Source organism: Chroicocephalus ridibundus, chromosome 4 (genome assembly GCF_963924245.1).
Source record: "Chroicocephalus ridibundus chromosome 4, bChrRid1.1, whole genome shotgun sequence".
Classification (NCBI taxonomy): domain Eukaryota; kingdom Metazoa; phylum Chordata; class Aves; order Charadriiformes; family Laridae; genus Chroicocephalus; species Chroicocephalus ridibundus.
Genome location: NC_086287.1, coordinates 54,954,024 through 54,968,532, shown reverse-complemented (window position 1 = coordinate 54,968,532; position 14,509 = coordinate 54,954,024). Strand labels below are relative to the sequence as shown.

The 14,509-nt window shown below is 42.0% G+C and overlaps 1 protein-coding gene across 13 annotated transcripts in view; it reads right to left on the bottom strand.

Moving 5' to 3' along the window:
- Positions 1–4,890: 4,890 nt before the first annotated feature.
- The window catches only part of UNC79 (unc-79 homolog, NALCN channel complex subunit), a 112,765-nt gene continuing 103,146 nt past the window's right edge, over positions 4,891–14,509 (bottom strand). For all 13 annotated transcript variants that reach the window (XM_063332654.1, XM_063332650.1, XM_063332652.1 and 10 more), the window contains 4 exons: positions 14,215–14,412; positions 11,933–12,010; positions 7,034–7,075; positions 4,891–6,333 (listed from right to left, as the gene is read on the bottom strand). In XM_063332654.1, the coding sequence (XP_063188724.1) occupies positions 6,133–6,333; positions 7,034–7,075; positions 11,933–12,010; positions 14,215–14,412 (519 nt within the window). In that variant the 3' untranslated portion in view covers positions 4,891–6,132. The remainder of the gene's footprint in view (positions 6,334–7,033; positions 7,076–11,932; positions 12,011–14,214; positions 14,413–14,509) is intronic.

Genomic DNA, 14,509 nt, shown 5'->3' with positions numbered 1-14,509 from the left:
CCTCAGCAGTGCAAAATGGGTAACAGTTTTAAGGGATTATTTGTTTCTTTTGATGATGGTCCTTTATATTCTGTTTTACTGACATTTTCCTGCATGGCAAGGCTTCACAGGTTTAGAAAAGCTTTTGTAAAGAACATCACTGCAATCAATTTGACTTCACATGAAAGCCATGAGCTGCCAGAAAAACTATAACCTGCCTAAAGGAACTATGACCTGTAAAATTTTTATTCTATGTGTAAAACTTCACAGGCTATTGTGCTATGGTACCTTTTGGAAGGGATTTAAAATAGTAAACGAGCCGTAACAGTTATGTTGCCCAGCTGCTGAATTATACATCGAGAAAATTGACCCAGCATCACGTTGTGTCTATCAAACCCGGGGCCTCCTGGCTCACAGTCATGGCTTGTCGGGTTTGATGGGGAGGTGGTTAAAGGCAATGTCGGGGCAGGTTACCTGGGGCGGCACGCAGAAGGCTGCCGGCCAGTCAGCTGGCAGCCCCATGGTATCTATCAAACCCAGTGAAATACTGTAAAGTCGTTCATGATGCAGACTCCCAGTAACAATCACGGGTTCTGCTTTGCCACGTTAACGCTTCGTAACTATGAATGAGAACGCAGACACCCTTCCCCAGTGCTGTCAGCTCTTCACAACCTCCTGCACCTTGCACACAAGTTATGATACACAAACCACACACAGCCATAGTTGGAAGCGCCCCGGTTCCCAGCGGCAGGATTTGGGGACCACAGCAGCTCACCAGGCTGGCCAGGCCTCATCGTCATGCGGCCTCCCATTACCTGAGCCACAGCATCTCCAATGGTGGCCCCTGACTCCTCATCAGCAAGCCCTGGGGAGGCCGATTCAGGTTCTCTGCCCGGTCCCTCTGCAGTTGGAGGGGCATCAGGACACCTTCCCTTCCACTCGATCTTCTCACTGCTGTCCCTCAATGCTCAGCCTCCAGCTGAAATTGTGCTCGGCAGAGTTTGGAGGGAGTAATTTGGAGTTATAAATCAACAGACAAATGCAGGGCCTTCCTTTCAAATTTGCATCAACCCAAACAAACAAGCAAGGCATTCGACACAGTCTCCCACAGCATCCTCATAGGGAAGCTTAGGAAGAGTGGGCTAGATGAATGGAGAGTAAGGTGGATAGAGAACTGGTTGAAAGACAGAGCTCAGAGGGTAGTGATTAGGGGCACAGAGTCTAGTTGGAGGCCAGTGACGAGTGGTGTTCCCCAGGGGTCAGTACTGGGTCCAGTCCTCTTCAATATAGTCATCAGTGACCTGGATGAGGGGATAGAGTGCACCCTCAGCAGGTTCGCTGATGACACAAAGCTGGGGGGGGGTGGCTGACACACTGGGAGGCTGTGCCACCATACAGAGAGACCTGGACAGGCTGGAGAGCTGGGCAGAGAGGAACCTTATGAAATTCAACAAGGGCAAGCGTAGGGTGCTGCACCTGGGGAGGAATAACCCCATGCACCAGTACAGGTTGGGGGCTGACCGGCTGGAGAGCAGCTCAGCTGAAAGAGACCTGGGAGTCCTGGTGGACAACAGGATGACCATGAGCCAGCCAAGCAGGCCAATGGCATCCTGGGGTGCATCAAGAAGAGTGTGGCCAGCAGGTCGAGGGAGGTCATCCTCCCCCTCTACTCTGCCCTGGTGAGGCCGCACCCGGAGTACTGTGTCCAGTTCTGGGCTCCCCGGCTCAAGAAGGACAGGGAACTGCTGGAGAGGATACAGCACAGGGCTACCAAGACGATTAGGGGACTGGAACACCTCTCTTCTGAAGAAAGGCTGAGGGATTTGGGTCTCTCTTCTCTCTGGAAAAAAGACGGCTGAGGGGGGACCTTATCAACACTTATAAATACTTAAAGGGTGGGTGTCAGGAGGATGGGGCCAGGCTCTTTTCAGTGGTGCCCGGGGACAGGACAAGAGGTAATGGGCACAAGCTTGAGCATTTGAAGTTCCACCTAAACATGAGGAGGAACTTCTTTACTTTGAGGGTGGCAGAGCACTGGCACAGGCTGCCCAGAGAGGTGGTGGAGTCTCTGTCTCTGGAGACGTTCAAAACCTGCCTGGACGCGTTCCTGTGCAACCTGCTCTAGGTGACCCTGCTCTGGCAGGGGGGTTGGACTGGATGACCTCCAGAGGTCCCTTCCAACCCTATGGTTCTATGATTCGATGAAATAGCATATCAACTTCAGGACAACTCCAATGCTGTTGCCTCCACCTGGTTTTGGGCAGATTGCTGAGACGAAGACCCACGTTGTTGACTAAATGGCACCCGTGCAATCAAGATTCAGATGCTGCTGAAGGAATACAGGCTTCCACCCTGCTGGAGAATTACATTAAGATGCAACAAGGAAAACAGTGGATGAAACTCTCCCCCAGAGCTGTGTGCAGCCAGGGGAACAGCACAGGAACCTTTGTTGCAGAGCTCCTTTCCAGGACACGCTAGCGAAGACCAAGCAGCCCTGGGCTCTGGTAATCTCCATCCATCTCGAAAAGAGGCCATGCAGGCCAGGGCTCAGAGAGATCTTCAGGCCCAGAACGTTTGTCCATCCTAGAGCACATCGACTCTTGTCAGAGCATGAAAAGCAAAGCCAGAAAACCCGCTGCGTGGTTTTGGGGCCTTTGACCTGCCACGGCTCTAACGAGATGTCACAGAAATGTTACGTATAAGACAAGGCACGTATGTAGATCATAACAGATGTGCTGCAAAAGCCGTTTGTTTGCGATATCCTGTGTGTAGCCCAGTCAGTGGCTGCCCCTGGCAGGCAGGAGGAAAGCACTTGGAGGGGCCCGGCAGTGACGTTAACCTCACTTTTAGGACACCGACTTACACAATCCAGTGTCAGGACACCCCACAGCCCAAGCGGGGTTTTACCCCTCCCTTCAGCCAAAGGACCCCATCTTGTTGAAAATTTCACAGTTCGACGCACAGTAAATTGATTCTTTTACTAGGTCGGGCCTGGCAATAGGCCTTGATTTAAGTAGCTGATTGCAAGGGCTGACAAAACACTGCTCCTTGTGATCAGAGAGAGGATGGATCCTGCTCCTGGGGACATATTCCCAGACACATAGCCGTGGTGGGAGCATGGCAGAGCGGGAAGACCGGCCTCTGCTATGTGGTAGCATTTTTAGGGAACAACAAATGTTGTTTACTTCCTAATCTTCCTACAGAATATAAAGAATTGCTGCTCTGGGCTATTTCAGACTGATAATGTGAGTGACTCACTTGAGTTGTGTATTGACCTCAGGCACTGTAAAGATATATTTTACAGTGCTTTTAAAAACAATTAATGCAGATTTCTGCACTTCCGAAGATGCCTAGAGTGCACTTAGAGATTTTCATGAGGCGTTAAGCCACGCACGTCTGGCCAAGCCCCATGTTATTGATTATTATTAGTCAACACATCCTGAATCATTGGTCACACCATCTTCCAGGCTGTATTCTCTATGCTAAAGCAGCGTCTCAATTCGTATTTGCAGTCTTAATTTGCCTATGTATAACAGCTCTGTAAGAACCATATTAATTATAATCAGTGACAGATCCATGCTAAACCAAACGTTCAGACATGGAGGTAGATCCTGTGACCAGCTCTTATCTCTAAACCCTGAGCTGAAACCAGATCTAAATTCCCCCAAAGTCTTGAAGTGTTCAGTTATGGAGCCGGATTGAGCAGGTCTGGTTTTGGCTTGCGTTTAATTTTAGTAACTACCCACCACCGCATTTGCATTCTTTTTGTGTTTTGCCAGTCTGAATAGCGGATGCTTTGAAGCAGAGATTTTGCTAGGCAGGGAATGCATTTGTGCCATGTTGCCTACATTCATTATCTACTCAGTGAGATGCCTGATCATGGCTTCTGCTTTCCACAAGTGACTTTTAAAGACACTTTCTCAGGCTCTGCTCTTCCCCACAAATCATCTGTCTTCATCCTTTTAGTTTCCAGAATCCCCATTACACCCATATAAGTTCACCCACCTCACACCCAAGGGCTTCATATTCCCTCCCTCTTCTTGCCTTTCAGTTGGTCTTTCAGATTTGCCAGATGAAAATACAAAAATCTCTCTCTCCTACATGACCCATTTTCAGGCCCCCAATAGCACTTTCATTTCATTAGGGTGACCCCAGACCCCACAAAGTGAACCTGGGCCCATGCCTGGAAACATTCCAGGTCAGGTTGGACCGGGCTCTGAGCAACCTGATCTAGTTGAAGATGCCCCTGCGCATTGCAGGGGGTTGGACTAGATGGACTTTAAAGGTCCCTTCCAACCCAAACTATTCTGTGATTCTATTCATCAATGCATGCAGATCTGCACAATCTCAATTCACCATGCCAAAAATCAAAAATCAGTGCCTGAAACACTGAGAAATTATCATCTGGTGAATCTCTTAATAATCATCACATCAAAACAGAAATGTTTTCCAGAAACTCAAAAACTCTGCTTAGTCAGATGCAAGTCACTCACCTCAACAAATAGAAGCAAAACTAGTTACAATTACATAGCTTAACGCCGAATCGTAGATTTTCTTTGGTCCATTTTGAGCTTAGACTCTACTAATGTGTGAATCTGAGAAGGAAGGAAAGAAAAATCAGTTTCTCTCCACTGAAAACACAGAGAGGTGCACCTTTTAAGCAAGCTAACACATGCTTTACCGTCTTCTGGTTGGCTGGTTGATTGGTTTGTTCGGGTTTGGGGTAGTTTTTTTAAGCATAATGGTACTTTAATGTCAGATTTGCGAACATTTCCATTTTTCCTTTGGTAAATGCACTGAGGAAAGACTGACTCTCCACAACTGAAATGTACTTAGGCAGTTCTTTCCAGGTATGCCTTTCCACTTCCATGCAATCAGGGAGGAAAAATGTCGATTCTAAGAGTGGTAACAAAGAGTAGGAATTTAATAGCACTCTAATACACAACTTAAATGTGTGTTTGTTATTCTTCTAATCAGTGCATTACAGGAATAAATACAGAAAATACAACTGTGATTGCACAGATTTCAGTATTAATCACAAGAGGCTGTAAATCATGGTGCTCTCAAGATTTTATGTAAAATCCACTGAATTAATTGAGTCTCCTTAGATTCCAATGGGCTTTGGCTGAGTCCCTTAATGATATTAAAATCCATCTGTTATTAAACATCATGTTTAATACAACAGTATGCAAATGCCGTGATTTGTAAATATCATTATGCAAAAGTTCAGGTCCAATCGTGCTCCTCTTGAAGTCTGCAAGTTAATTTCTGTAGACATCAATAAGAATACATCTGGGATATGCATTTTTAATTGCACTGTATACAAGTATTGACAAAAGAATACAATACAGTAGTCACAAAATTAAAGAGGCTTCTATGAAACCTACAAAGAAGAGCAGCACAGAATCAATGAAGTAAAAGCAATATTTCAAAAAATAATAAATCAGATTTGGCAGTTTTGGAAAACAGTACTGAAGAAAAAGACAAATGAATTGGCACAGTTTAACAACCTAATTTCTAAGTGCACTTTATAATAACTCTCCTTACAAGCTGCTGTTTTCCCAGAAGATGATGACAAAAAGCCTTGTTAGAACATCACTGTTTTATAGTGACAGGTTTTATTGCATTGCCAGCTGTGAATCTAAAAAAAAAAAAAACCACAACAGAAACCCCCCAAAAAACAACTTCTATAAAGGTTCCTAAAAACCCTATTTTCTTTTGTTATCATCAAAAATAGCAACATAGCACTTCCATATGTTTGTGAATACCCACAGTTCTATTTTTAAAAAAAATAGAAGTTAAAGAAAAGTGATTTTTGTCTTAGCTTCAAAAATAATGTAAAGAAACATTTAAGAACAAGATATTTCAATGATCAGAGAGATATGTACAATGTGATAGATTTGAGTCCAATCCTGCAAATACATGTTCATGAATGCAGACTTGAGAACCTGTTGATTCTGATTAAGTGTAATTAAAGACCGGCAGGATCAGGCTCTTAGCTTCACCCAAGATAAGCTTTTCCACAATCTGCCCTAGGCTAAAAAGTATAGATAGTGTATATACTCTGTATACTGATTTATACAAAAGGTCTCTTACAGCTCTAACCCTGTTATTGCTAGGCTAAAAATGAACATTTGGAACAAATTACGTGAATCATAAAGGATAAAATTGAGATGCAGCTTCTGACGACTGAATTTCCACTTGAGCCATTTTAAATTGGGTACACTGTAGCCATTTGCGGAGCACAGATGAGGTATTGTTGATTTGTCCTGACCCCTGCAACATCCTCAGGCTGTGATGGTTGACATTGCTCTGGATGGCTTGGAGGCGTAGCTGGAGTCCAGCAGATAAATGCTGTTGAAATAATGCAAAACATTCAGTTTCTTTCCTTTAATACAGCACTGGGAAAGGTATCGGTTGTTGGCCAGGGAAAGTTCTGCAACTGCCCCAGTGTCACATTTCTTTCTTCTGCATCCTGCACTGTAGTGTTGCTATGAAAGGCAAACGTGCTTCCAGAAACAATTCCATCCCGAGACCAACTCCAACACTTTTATTCTCATCACCAAATTATCTTCACTGGCAAGCCACACTGATCCACTTTGCCCTCTCTTACAAACAGGGCCAGCTAGCATGGTTTTACCCAAGTGAGCAGGCCCACAACATCTGCTACAGAACCCAAATCCATCTCCTGAGCCAAGAGTCCCCATCCTGATTTGTCAGGGACTCTCAAACCAAAGATAGCACGAAAACCACTGCTGGGGGAACAACCAATGTCAGTAAACAGGGAGGAAAGGCCCTGCCCCAGGACCTGGTTAGAAGAAAGTGTTTCAGAAGGGAAAGGGAGAGCAGTACTGATTGCAGGACAAGTATCTTAGCTGGTGATGCTCTCTGTATGCTCACACCCGAAACCTTCAGTGCTGAGCCATCCAGCACATCTGGGTATGCTACAGTGATCTGTATTCAGAGAGACTGGAGACCACATTTAGTGATCTTATTTCCAGAATTTACAGAAACGTGTAACACTAAGAATAAAAAGGTACTAAAAACAACTTACCTTTAGATTTGATTGTATCATTGGCAACCACATTGGTATGAGCTGTAAGAAAAGAGGTGTATTTTGTTATCATACAAGTGACTTGTAAACATGCTCCGGTTACTGTGAGACAGACACGGGTATATCTAACGCATTTAGCTGTCCGAATGGACATAGCCTGAACCCCAAATCTGCAAACGTAGTTATTTTTAAACAATGCGTATGTTTCGGGGCAAGTAACTCTCAGAGGTAAAGAAGCCAGCTTCCCTTGTTTGTAGCTTGATGAATCACCAGTAGCAATTACTGATATCCTGTTTAAGGCAACGATGAGGGTATACAATAAAAACTTGTTACAGGAAATCACTTCTTATTGTCCTTGTGAGGGTGTTCCTGTATGTGGAGGTGAGCAATACCGGAATAAATACAGTAAACATCCTGCATGGCAAGGTATGCATCAAGAACTGAAAAAACAAGCAGCAGAAGTTCCTAATAATGGGCCAGATATTTAAATGATAAACAGCATTTTATAAGCCACTAGTCACATCAGCGCATCACTGCAGAATGTGACCTGTAGGCATGGGGGCACAGGTAAGAACTCTTAACTATCCAGAACAACAACTCAAGGAAGTCTGAGAATCTATCACCCATGATTGGATTGATATGTATTTCAGTCTCCTGCTCGTCGGAGAACTTTTGTTTCTGAGTAAGTATAACGTGACAAGCTTATGAAAGACAGAGAGGCATTTCTAGCAAAAGTATTCATGTTCTCCAATATTAATTTAACCACTGAGGTTATTGTTCTAAAATGTTCCTCCAAATGGCATTAAAATTTGCAATTTGCCAATTATGCTACCGGGAGCTGCAAGTTAAACCTAATCACTATTGACAACATTAGATAAAGTGCTTTCCCTTGTGCAAGGAACAATAATTGTTCCAATTTCAGTGCTGTTTTACTGGAGAATCATATGCAGCTCTGTCAGGACTGATTACTCAGTCTACTACATGGAGAACCATATTCAAACCTCAGCATTTACAGATAGATGCATGTCAAAACAGCTGGAATGCAGCCAGACATGCAAGCTCTGTACATCCTTCCGTTGTCTCTCACACTAACGAAGTGCTTAATAAGATCCAGTGACCGCAAGGCCCGATTGCGGTTTTTTGGAGAGGAGGGACCAGGTAAGCATACTGAGAAGCCATGCTCCATGTCCCACTGGCATCAACAAAATGTCACTGAAAATTTCAACCAGCATTAATGAAGTTCCTGTAGGAGCTAGCCAGAGGTGACAGGACTGGTGTCACAAGTGTGTCAAGCAAGGAGGGAAGCTAGGCAGAAAACTTAGGGTACCCCTCTGCATCTGAACCAATTCACTGCGTATCTTTTACAGTCAGCCGAGAGAGTCAAGAACTTCTCACATCCAGTTCATCTTGTCCCAGAGCAGGTATCTAAAATAGATCAAGATGAATCATGTCCAAAAATACCTGTTTATCTCCACTGACTTTAAAGGGCACTCACGGAAACTAGCTCATGTTGGTATCTACTCTATAGAGGTCTAAGGTCAGATATAGATCATTGTCCTTCAGCGCCGCTTCTGTCTTCCAGGGTCTGGACACATTTAGGGAAATGAAACATTCTGCTGCAGGCACAAGCAAGCAAACCCTCCACTCCTACAGCTGCCAGTTAGATAAATGAGAAAAGAAGACATTTTTATTGAGGCACTTGAGTTTTATTACCTAATCCTCAGCCAGCCTTTTCTTCACAAAGGAAGAATACGGAGAGCTAGTTAGAAAGAACAGCTGGAAGAACTGACTGCTGTCAGACACTGGCAATTTTTTTGAGTTTATATTTTCGACAGAATTATGTTGATTCCAGTGCAAGTTTTGATGGAAACCAGGCTGGAGAACAGGTTTGTCACTGTTTTTCTGGCTCCCCAACTCCTCTGTCTGCCCAGTTCTTTAGAATTCTACCCAGCAGCTCCTGGAGCTGCTCAAAACCCCTAGGTGTCTGCAAAAGATGCTGTAGTTTGCTGAGCTGCTCCTTTCTCTACTGTAGGCTCCCAAATTCCTCAGACATACATCTGATGGTCAGACAGAGAGCTGTGATCAGCAAGCAGCTGGTCTCCATCATCAATGACTGTCCTGGGATGGCTAGTTTCCCAGTTCCTTTGACAAAGAAAAATGACAGGAAAGCTGAACACTATCATTACAGCCCTCCTAAAACAGAATGCCTCTCCTCAGAGGAAAATATAATGAATTAAACAGATACGTGGGTATGCGTGCACCTGTGTAAATGTGTGTGTATATATATATTTATAGAATCACTCCAACTTAGAAAGAAAATAAATACATAATGGTTGAAATCTTTTCACAGGAAAGAACCTTTGTTTTCCTCACCAGATTGGTAAAGATAGTCTAACATCAGATCCAAAAAATATCCTCTGAGAATACAGGGAATGGTTCAAAGAATATCAGAAGCAATCAAGACATGTCTCAATGCTATTAGTGAGAGTTTAGTCCAATTTAATAGCAAAGGCCAACACAGTAAGAGGAGGAGGAAACCTCCCAGCACCAACACAAGGAGGAGATGAAGGAGTGCTTATCTCAGGCACCTCTGCTTTCAATGATGGAGAGCTGTATTGTTTATGTCTTCACTTTCTCTCTTGTTTTAGGACATATTTTCCCCTGACTTGTCACACAGAAAGTGGCCACCTAATATAAATATCCCATAAACTGCCTGGGACTCATGGGACATGCACCACCTTCTCATTGTGGTGCATTAAAAATACGTGTGTGCTGAATCATGCAATGACTTCATTGACAAATGAAGTTTTTCCAGCACCTGATTCCTCAGGTGGAATAAAAGACACTGCAGCAAATATAGTTATATGAATGATAAATGCTTGGGATTTATCAGTGCTACTGTGCTCAGTTCCAAGAGGAAGTCATTGGGAATTATTAATTTTGCTGAATGAATCTCTGATAGAGTGCTAAGAATGTTCTGTTTAGAAAAAAAAAAATCTCTCACTACACTACGTCCTTTCCTTCAGTGAAAACTAAACCTTGTTTGAAAGGCTTACATCTAAAATAAAGGAGGGAAAAAAAAAAACCTTTAAAGCACAAGATAAAATTATTTCATTATCAAAGGCAGGGCAATAAAAGATTGTCTAGAATAAAACAAGGTACCAAAAAACTGCCCAGTCAACTAATATGCAAAGACATCCTTGCAGACTTCTGAACTAGAAGTAACAAAGTTCAGATCTTCTTCACAGCCACTGAAGAAGGGACAGTCTCAAAGTTGGGTCTTTTTTCGAATTATTCACTTACTGGTTCCTGTGTGAATAAACTTTACACTTCTGCCTCTTTGAAGGACTTCAAACATACAGTAAGTCCTTCCCCAAATCATGACACCTACTTTCAGATCTGCTATATATATTTTTACAATTAGTTAGTTTTGAAAAAAAATAGTAATCTGGGGCTATGAAACCTATAACGCTATTATCTATGTATATTATTCCTGCAGGATTTCACTTTAGGAACAAGTAAAGGGGATCTGGACACCCAGATTCTTTTCTTCCATCTCTCATCCACTGAACATGAAAGCAAGCTTAGCACCTTAACCCTGAATTTCACAAGTTTGAGAGCTTGATTTTGCAGTAACAACAATGTGCTTTTAACCTGATTGAGCATATTATTGATAAATACTCTCAAATATAACCCCCTGAAAGCATTCATTTGAATTGTGACAGGAATTTGGCCCTAAAGGCCTCTCTTTTCACAGCTTTAAAGCCATTCTTTACCCTTGTCAAATCCTGGACAACCAAATCCTGGACAAATCTCCTAGACTCGCTGAAAGAAAAGCCCATATGTCTTCCAGGGACAGCCACGATCACTTTAACATCCCACAGTGTCAGAGTTTCTGTACTGAATCAAGTCATTACTGACTATAAATCTGTAATTTCACAATGAGTGTGAATATTTTCATGCCAGTTGACATCAAGACCTTCAATTTTAGCTGCTTTATTTTCAATTCCTCCTTGATCGTAAAAGACTGGAGTAAAACAACAGTCAGAAGTTTCCTTTATAGCAACAGAAGAGCTATATAAACCAACATATTTCAGTTAGATTCAGAGTGCGTTAAACTATTAATTTGTTGATATTTTATGTGAAAAATGCCTTCAGAATAATGCAATGTGAAAACTTGTTAAAAAAGCTAGTAAAAATCGATTCATGCTTGTGAGACTACCCCAGTCTTTTGGGACTCTGTTCTGAAAACGCTGTGGTGACCCACAGGAGAGTGACCACTGATTTCCAAAAAAAGAGTTTTACACAAATGGAGCATGCAGGATTTGATTCTCTAACCAAAGAATACTCTGTTACACATCCCAGGGGAAGAAGATTCACTATCAAATAACAGTTGACTAAGTCAGAAACTTAGGTGTCTAATAATAAGAAAACCACTGTGGCACAAAGTTGTTGTTATCCATCTAAAAGAACGTGAGGATCAGAACAGTGAGGCAATATGCAAAGGTCCTATGATGATTAAAAGTTACAGAATTGCTGAAAATTCAGACAGTACCTGGAGGTTTTCAAAGTCAGTGACACCAGTTGAGTCTATTAGATGAATAAGACCATTGAAACAATGGAAGAAGGAAAGAGGTGAGAAGTTCTTATAAAAAAAAAAAACAAAACACAAAACAAATCAGGAGAACGTGGATTTGAGATTATAGTCTGGTCTTACTTTTTACCAGAGATTTTATTTTTTGTTATACTCTATGAGGTTTTATTTCTGCGTTAGCATTCAATCTCAGCTTCTTCCACTTTCTTTTTTTGAGTGGGAGGGAAAGCAGAGGACAGTATGCCTACAAATCACAATAGACAGGCAACATCATTAACTAAGTATTCATAGAATGGCATGCCTACCTTTACAAAGATAGTAGAGTTGCATTCCTGTAAAGCCTCCATTAAACTAATCACATGCAGGCACACCATTTCCACCATCTTGAAAAAAAAAAAAAATCAAGCATAAAACCAAATTAGTGTCCAGCTTAACAGTGTTGTAAGCTAAGCCAACAGTCTCTAAAAAGACTCTTCCTGTACTTGCTTGGCAGTTACACTGAATCACTAGATGTGCATTTCTTAACCACTGACATATAAGATTAAATATTACATGAGCACTCAAGGGACATTTGTCTTTATTTAGTTTTCCCCTGATGCGGCAACACCTATCTGTTAAATATTTCAAAGTGCTTGATGTATTTTAATTCGTATCGCACATCAAAACAAGTTGCGTTCAGCTTTGTTCTTTTCAGACATCATAAATCCTTTTACATGCCTTTGCTGTGTAGTTCTCATCAATCAGTGTGTCAGAAATTGATATGTTTATTTACTGAATCTTCCAAAATTAACATACCCACAAAACCACCTTTTTTTTCTCCCATCAAAAGACAATTTATTGCTCTGAACTGGCAGCTAGTCCATAATTCATCCATTTTGTACCATGAATTATGACAGATGCAAATACCAGTTATTTGGTAGTAGACAGCATTTTATGTTTTATATTGTATAAATTCATAGGTACAAGACAAATACCCTGAGCCAGCAGTATTTACAGTGCCTGTCTGAACTATGTGTAAATTCCCCTCGATAATAATAAACTTAGCTTTTATGTAGTGCTTTTCATCTTCAAAGCGCTTTACAAACACTAACTAATTAACCTCACAACACCCCTGTGAAACGGGCAAGTATTATCTACATTTCACAGAGCAATAGCTGAGGCAGAGAGTTTAATAACTTGCACTAAAGCCACATAATGAGATACTTCCAGAATAAGGCTTGGAACTTGGGACTTCCAAGTCATATTCTTGTCCTAAGGCTTGACAAGAAGACTTTGTGTCTGACCAAACAACTGGCTAGTTAGAAGCATTATGCACACTGCCCGTTCATTCAAATGGAGCTTCATGAACTGCTGTTCCCAACAGTGGCTCCTCCACCAGAGACCTCACTAGATGTCAGAGGCTAAAATATCATTTAGAGACAGCTTTTGGTGGTCCTTGCCCGGTATGGACAAGGTAGAAGGGAATAGTAACTGGTTCAAAGACATTCAAGTGCAGCCCATGCAAGTACAATTGAAAGGGCAAAGGTCCGTACCTGCCTGGGGTGGAAGATGTTTCGCATAAGGAAAGGGGAATCACATAAAATAATTTCCAAATAGATAGCAGGTCACAATTTAAAAAAAAGAAAAAAAACCCCAAGCAACGAACGAATGAAAATCCCAAACCTTAAGAACACCTGACTTAGAGGACTGGGCCACGTATAAAGAATCCTTCTCACTCAAAGCTAGTATCAGGTTCTCCAGAGCCAGAGCTCCTATTTACCTTCTCAGGTAAAGTTAAGAAGTTTTGACAAGTCATGACAGACTTGTCATGACTTTCTCGGAAGTAGGAAACAAAATACACTTGCCCATCAGAAAGCAGCACTCAACCCTAAGCCTGCAGGCACAAAGAATCATTAGCCAATGGGACGCAAAGGTAGCGCCTATGAGAAGGCTGCTGGAACCCCTCCAGGTTGCTATTGTACAAAGCTGCTCTAACAGCAATGAGTAGTTGAGATAAATAAATGCTTAAATGTTATTTCCAAAACATGGTCTGGACGATTTCTGAACACAGTGAACATTTCCCTTTCAAACCTGATCTCTAGAGATGCCTCCTTCAAGTCATTCATTACTTAAAAATGTTTCCAGAGTATTTAGGTAGCTTATTTTTATGAGTAACTAATGGGTTATGAGTAGCCAAGTGTCAGCATTTTGTGTATTTTTTTCACCATCATGTGGTAAAAAAAATATTCGAATGGATATTGACAGAATTATCATAAAACATTTGGTTGATCCTGTAAGGAAGAGTCAGATGAAACAATAGGACCACTGTGAAGAACAGGAAGATATATAAAGTGAGACCTGATGCACGGAGCCCTTAATCCAACAAGCAGCAATTCTAGCTCTTGATTCTGTTTCAGGCAGATCCTGGCTAATCCTGTTTCAGGCCTACTGCAAGTTTAAACCACTACTAATTAGCTTTCCCTTTAATTTCTCAAAAGCATCGAAGTTGCTTTATGACATCATTCATGGTCCAATGTATTCCACTGAAACAAAGCCAAGCCCTCCAAAGTTTAATCTGTACTAAATCTGTACACAGCACTTGACTCACCACTTTGTTATGTGCCATGAGCTGTAGGATGCTCGGTGTCACTCGGCTCCAGAATTCCAGGGCTGTAAGGATTGCCGTAAAGCTAAATTCATTCTGATTCTGGACTGTCGGAGCTACTGCTGTTTGCTCACAATACACTGTCCAGAGCTGAGCAAATATAAAAGCATGGAAGAGGGAACACATGTGCAGAACAGATGTCTGTAGAAACAGATAACAGAGGAAAATGTTTATTTAAATAAGTATATTGGGATACAGCGCAGAGGATTTCATCAAGTACTCCTTTGTCGTGCATCCC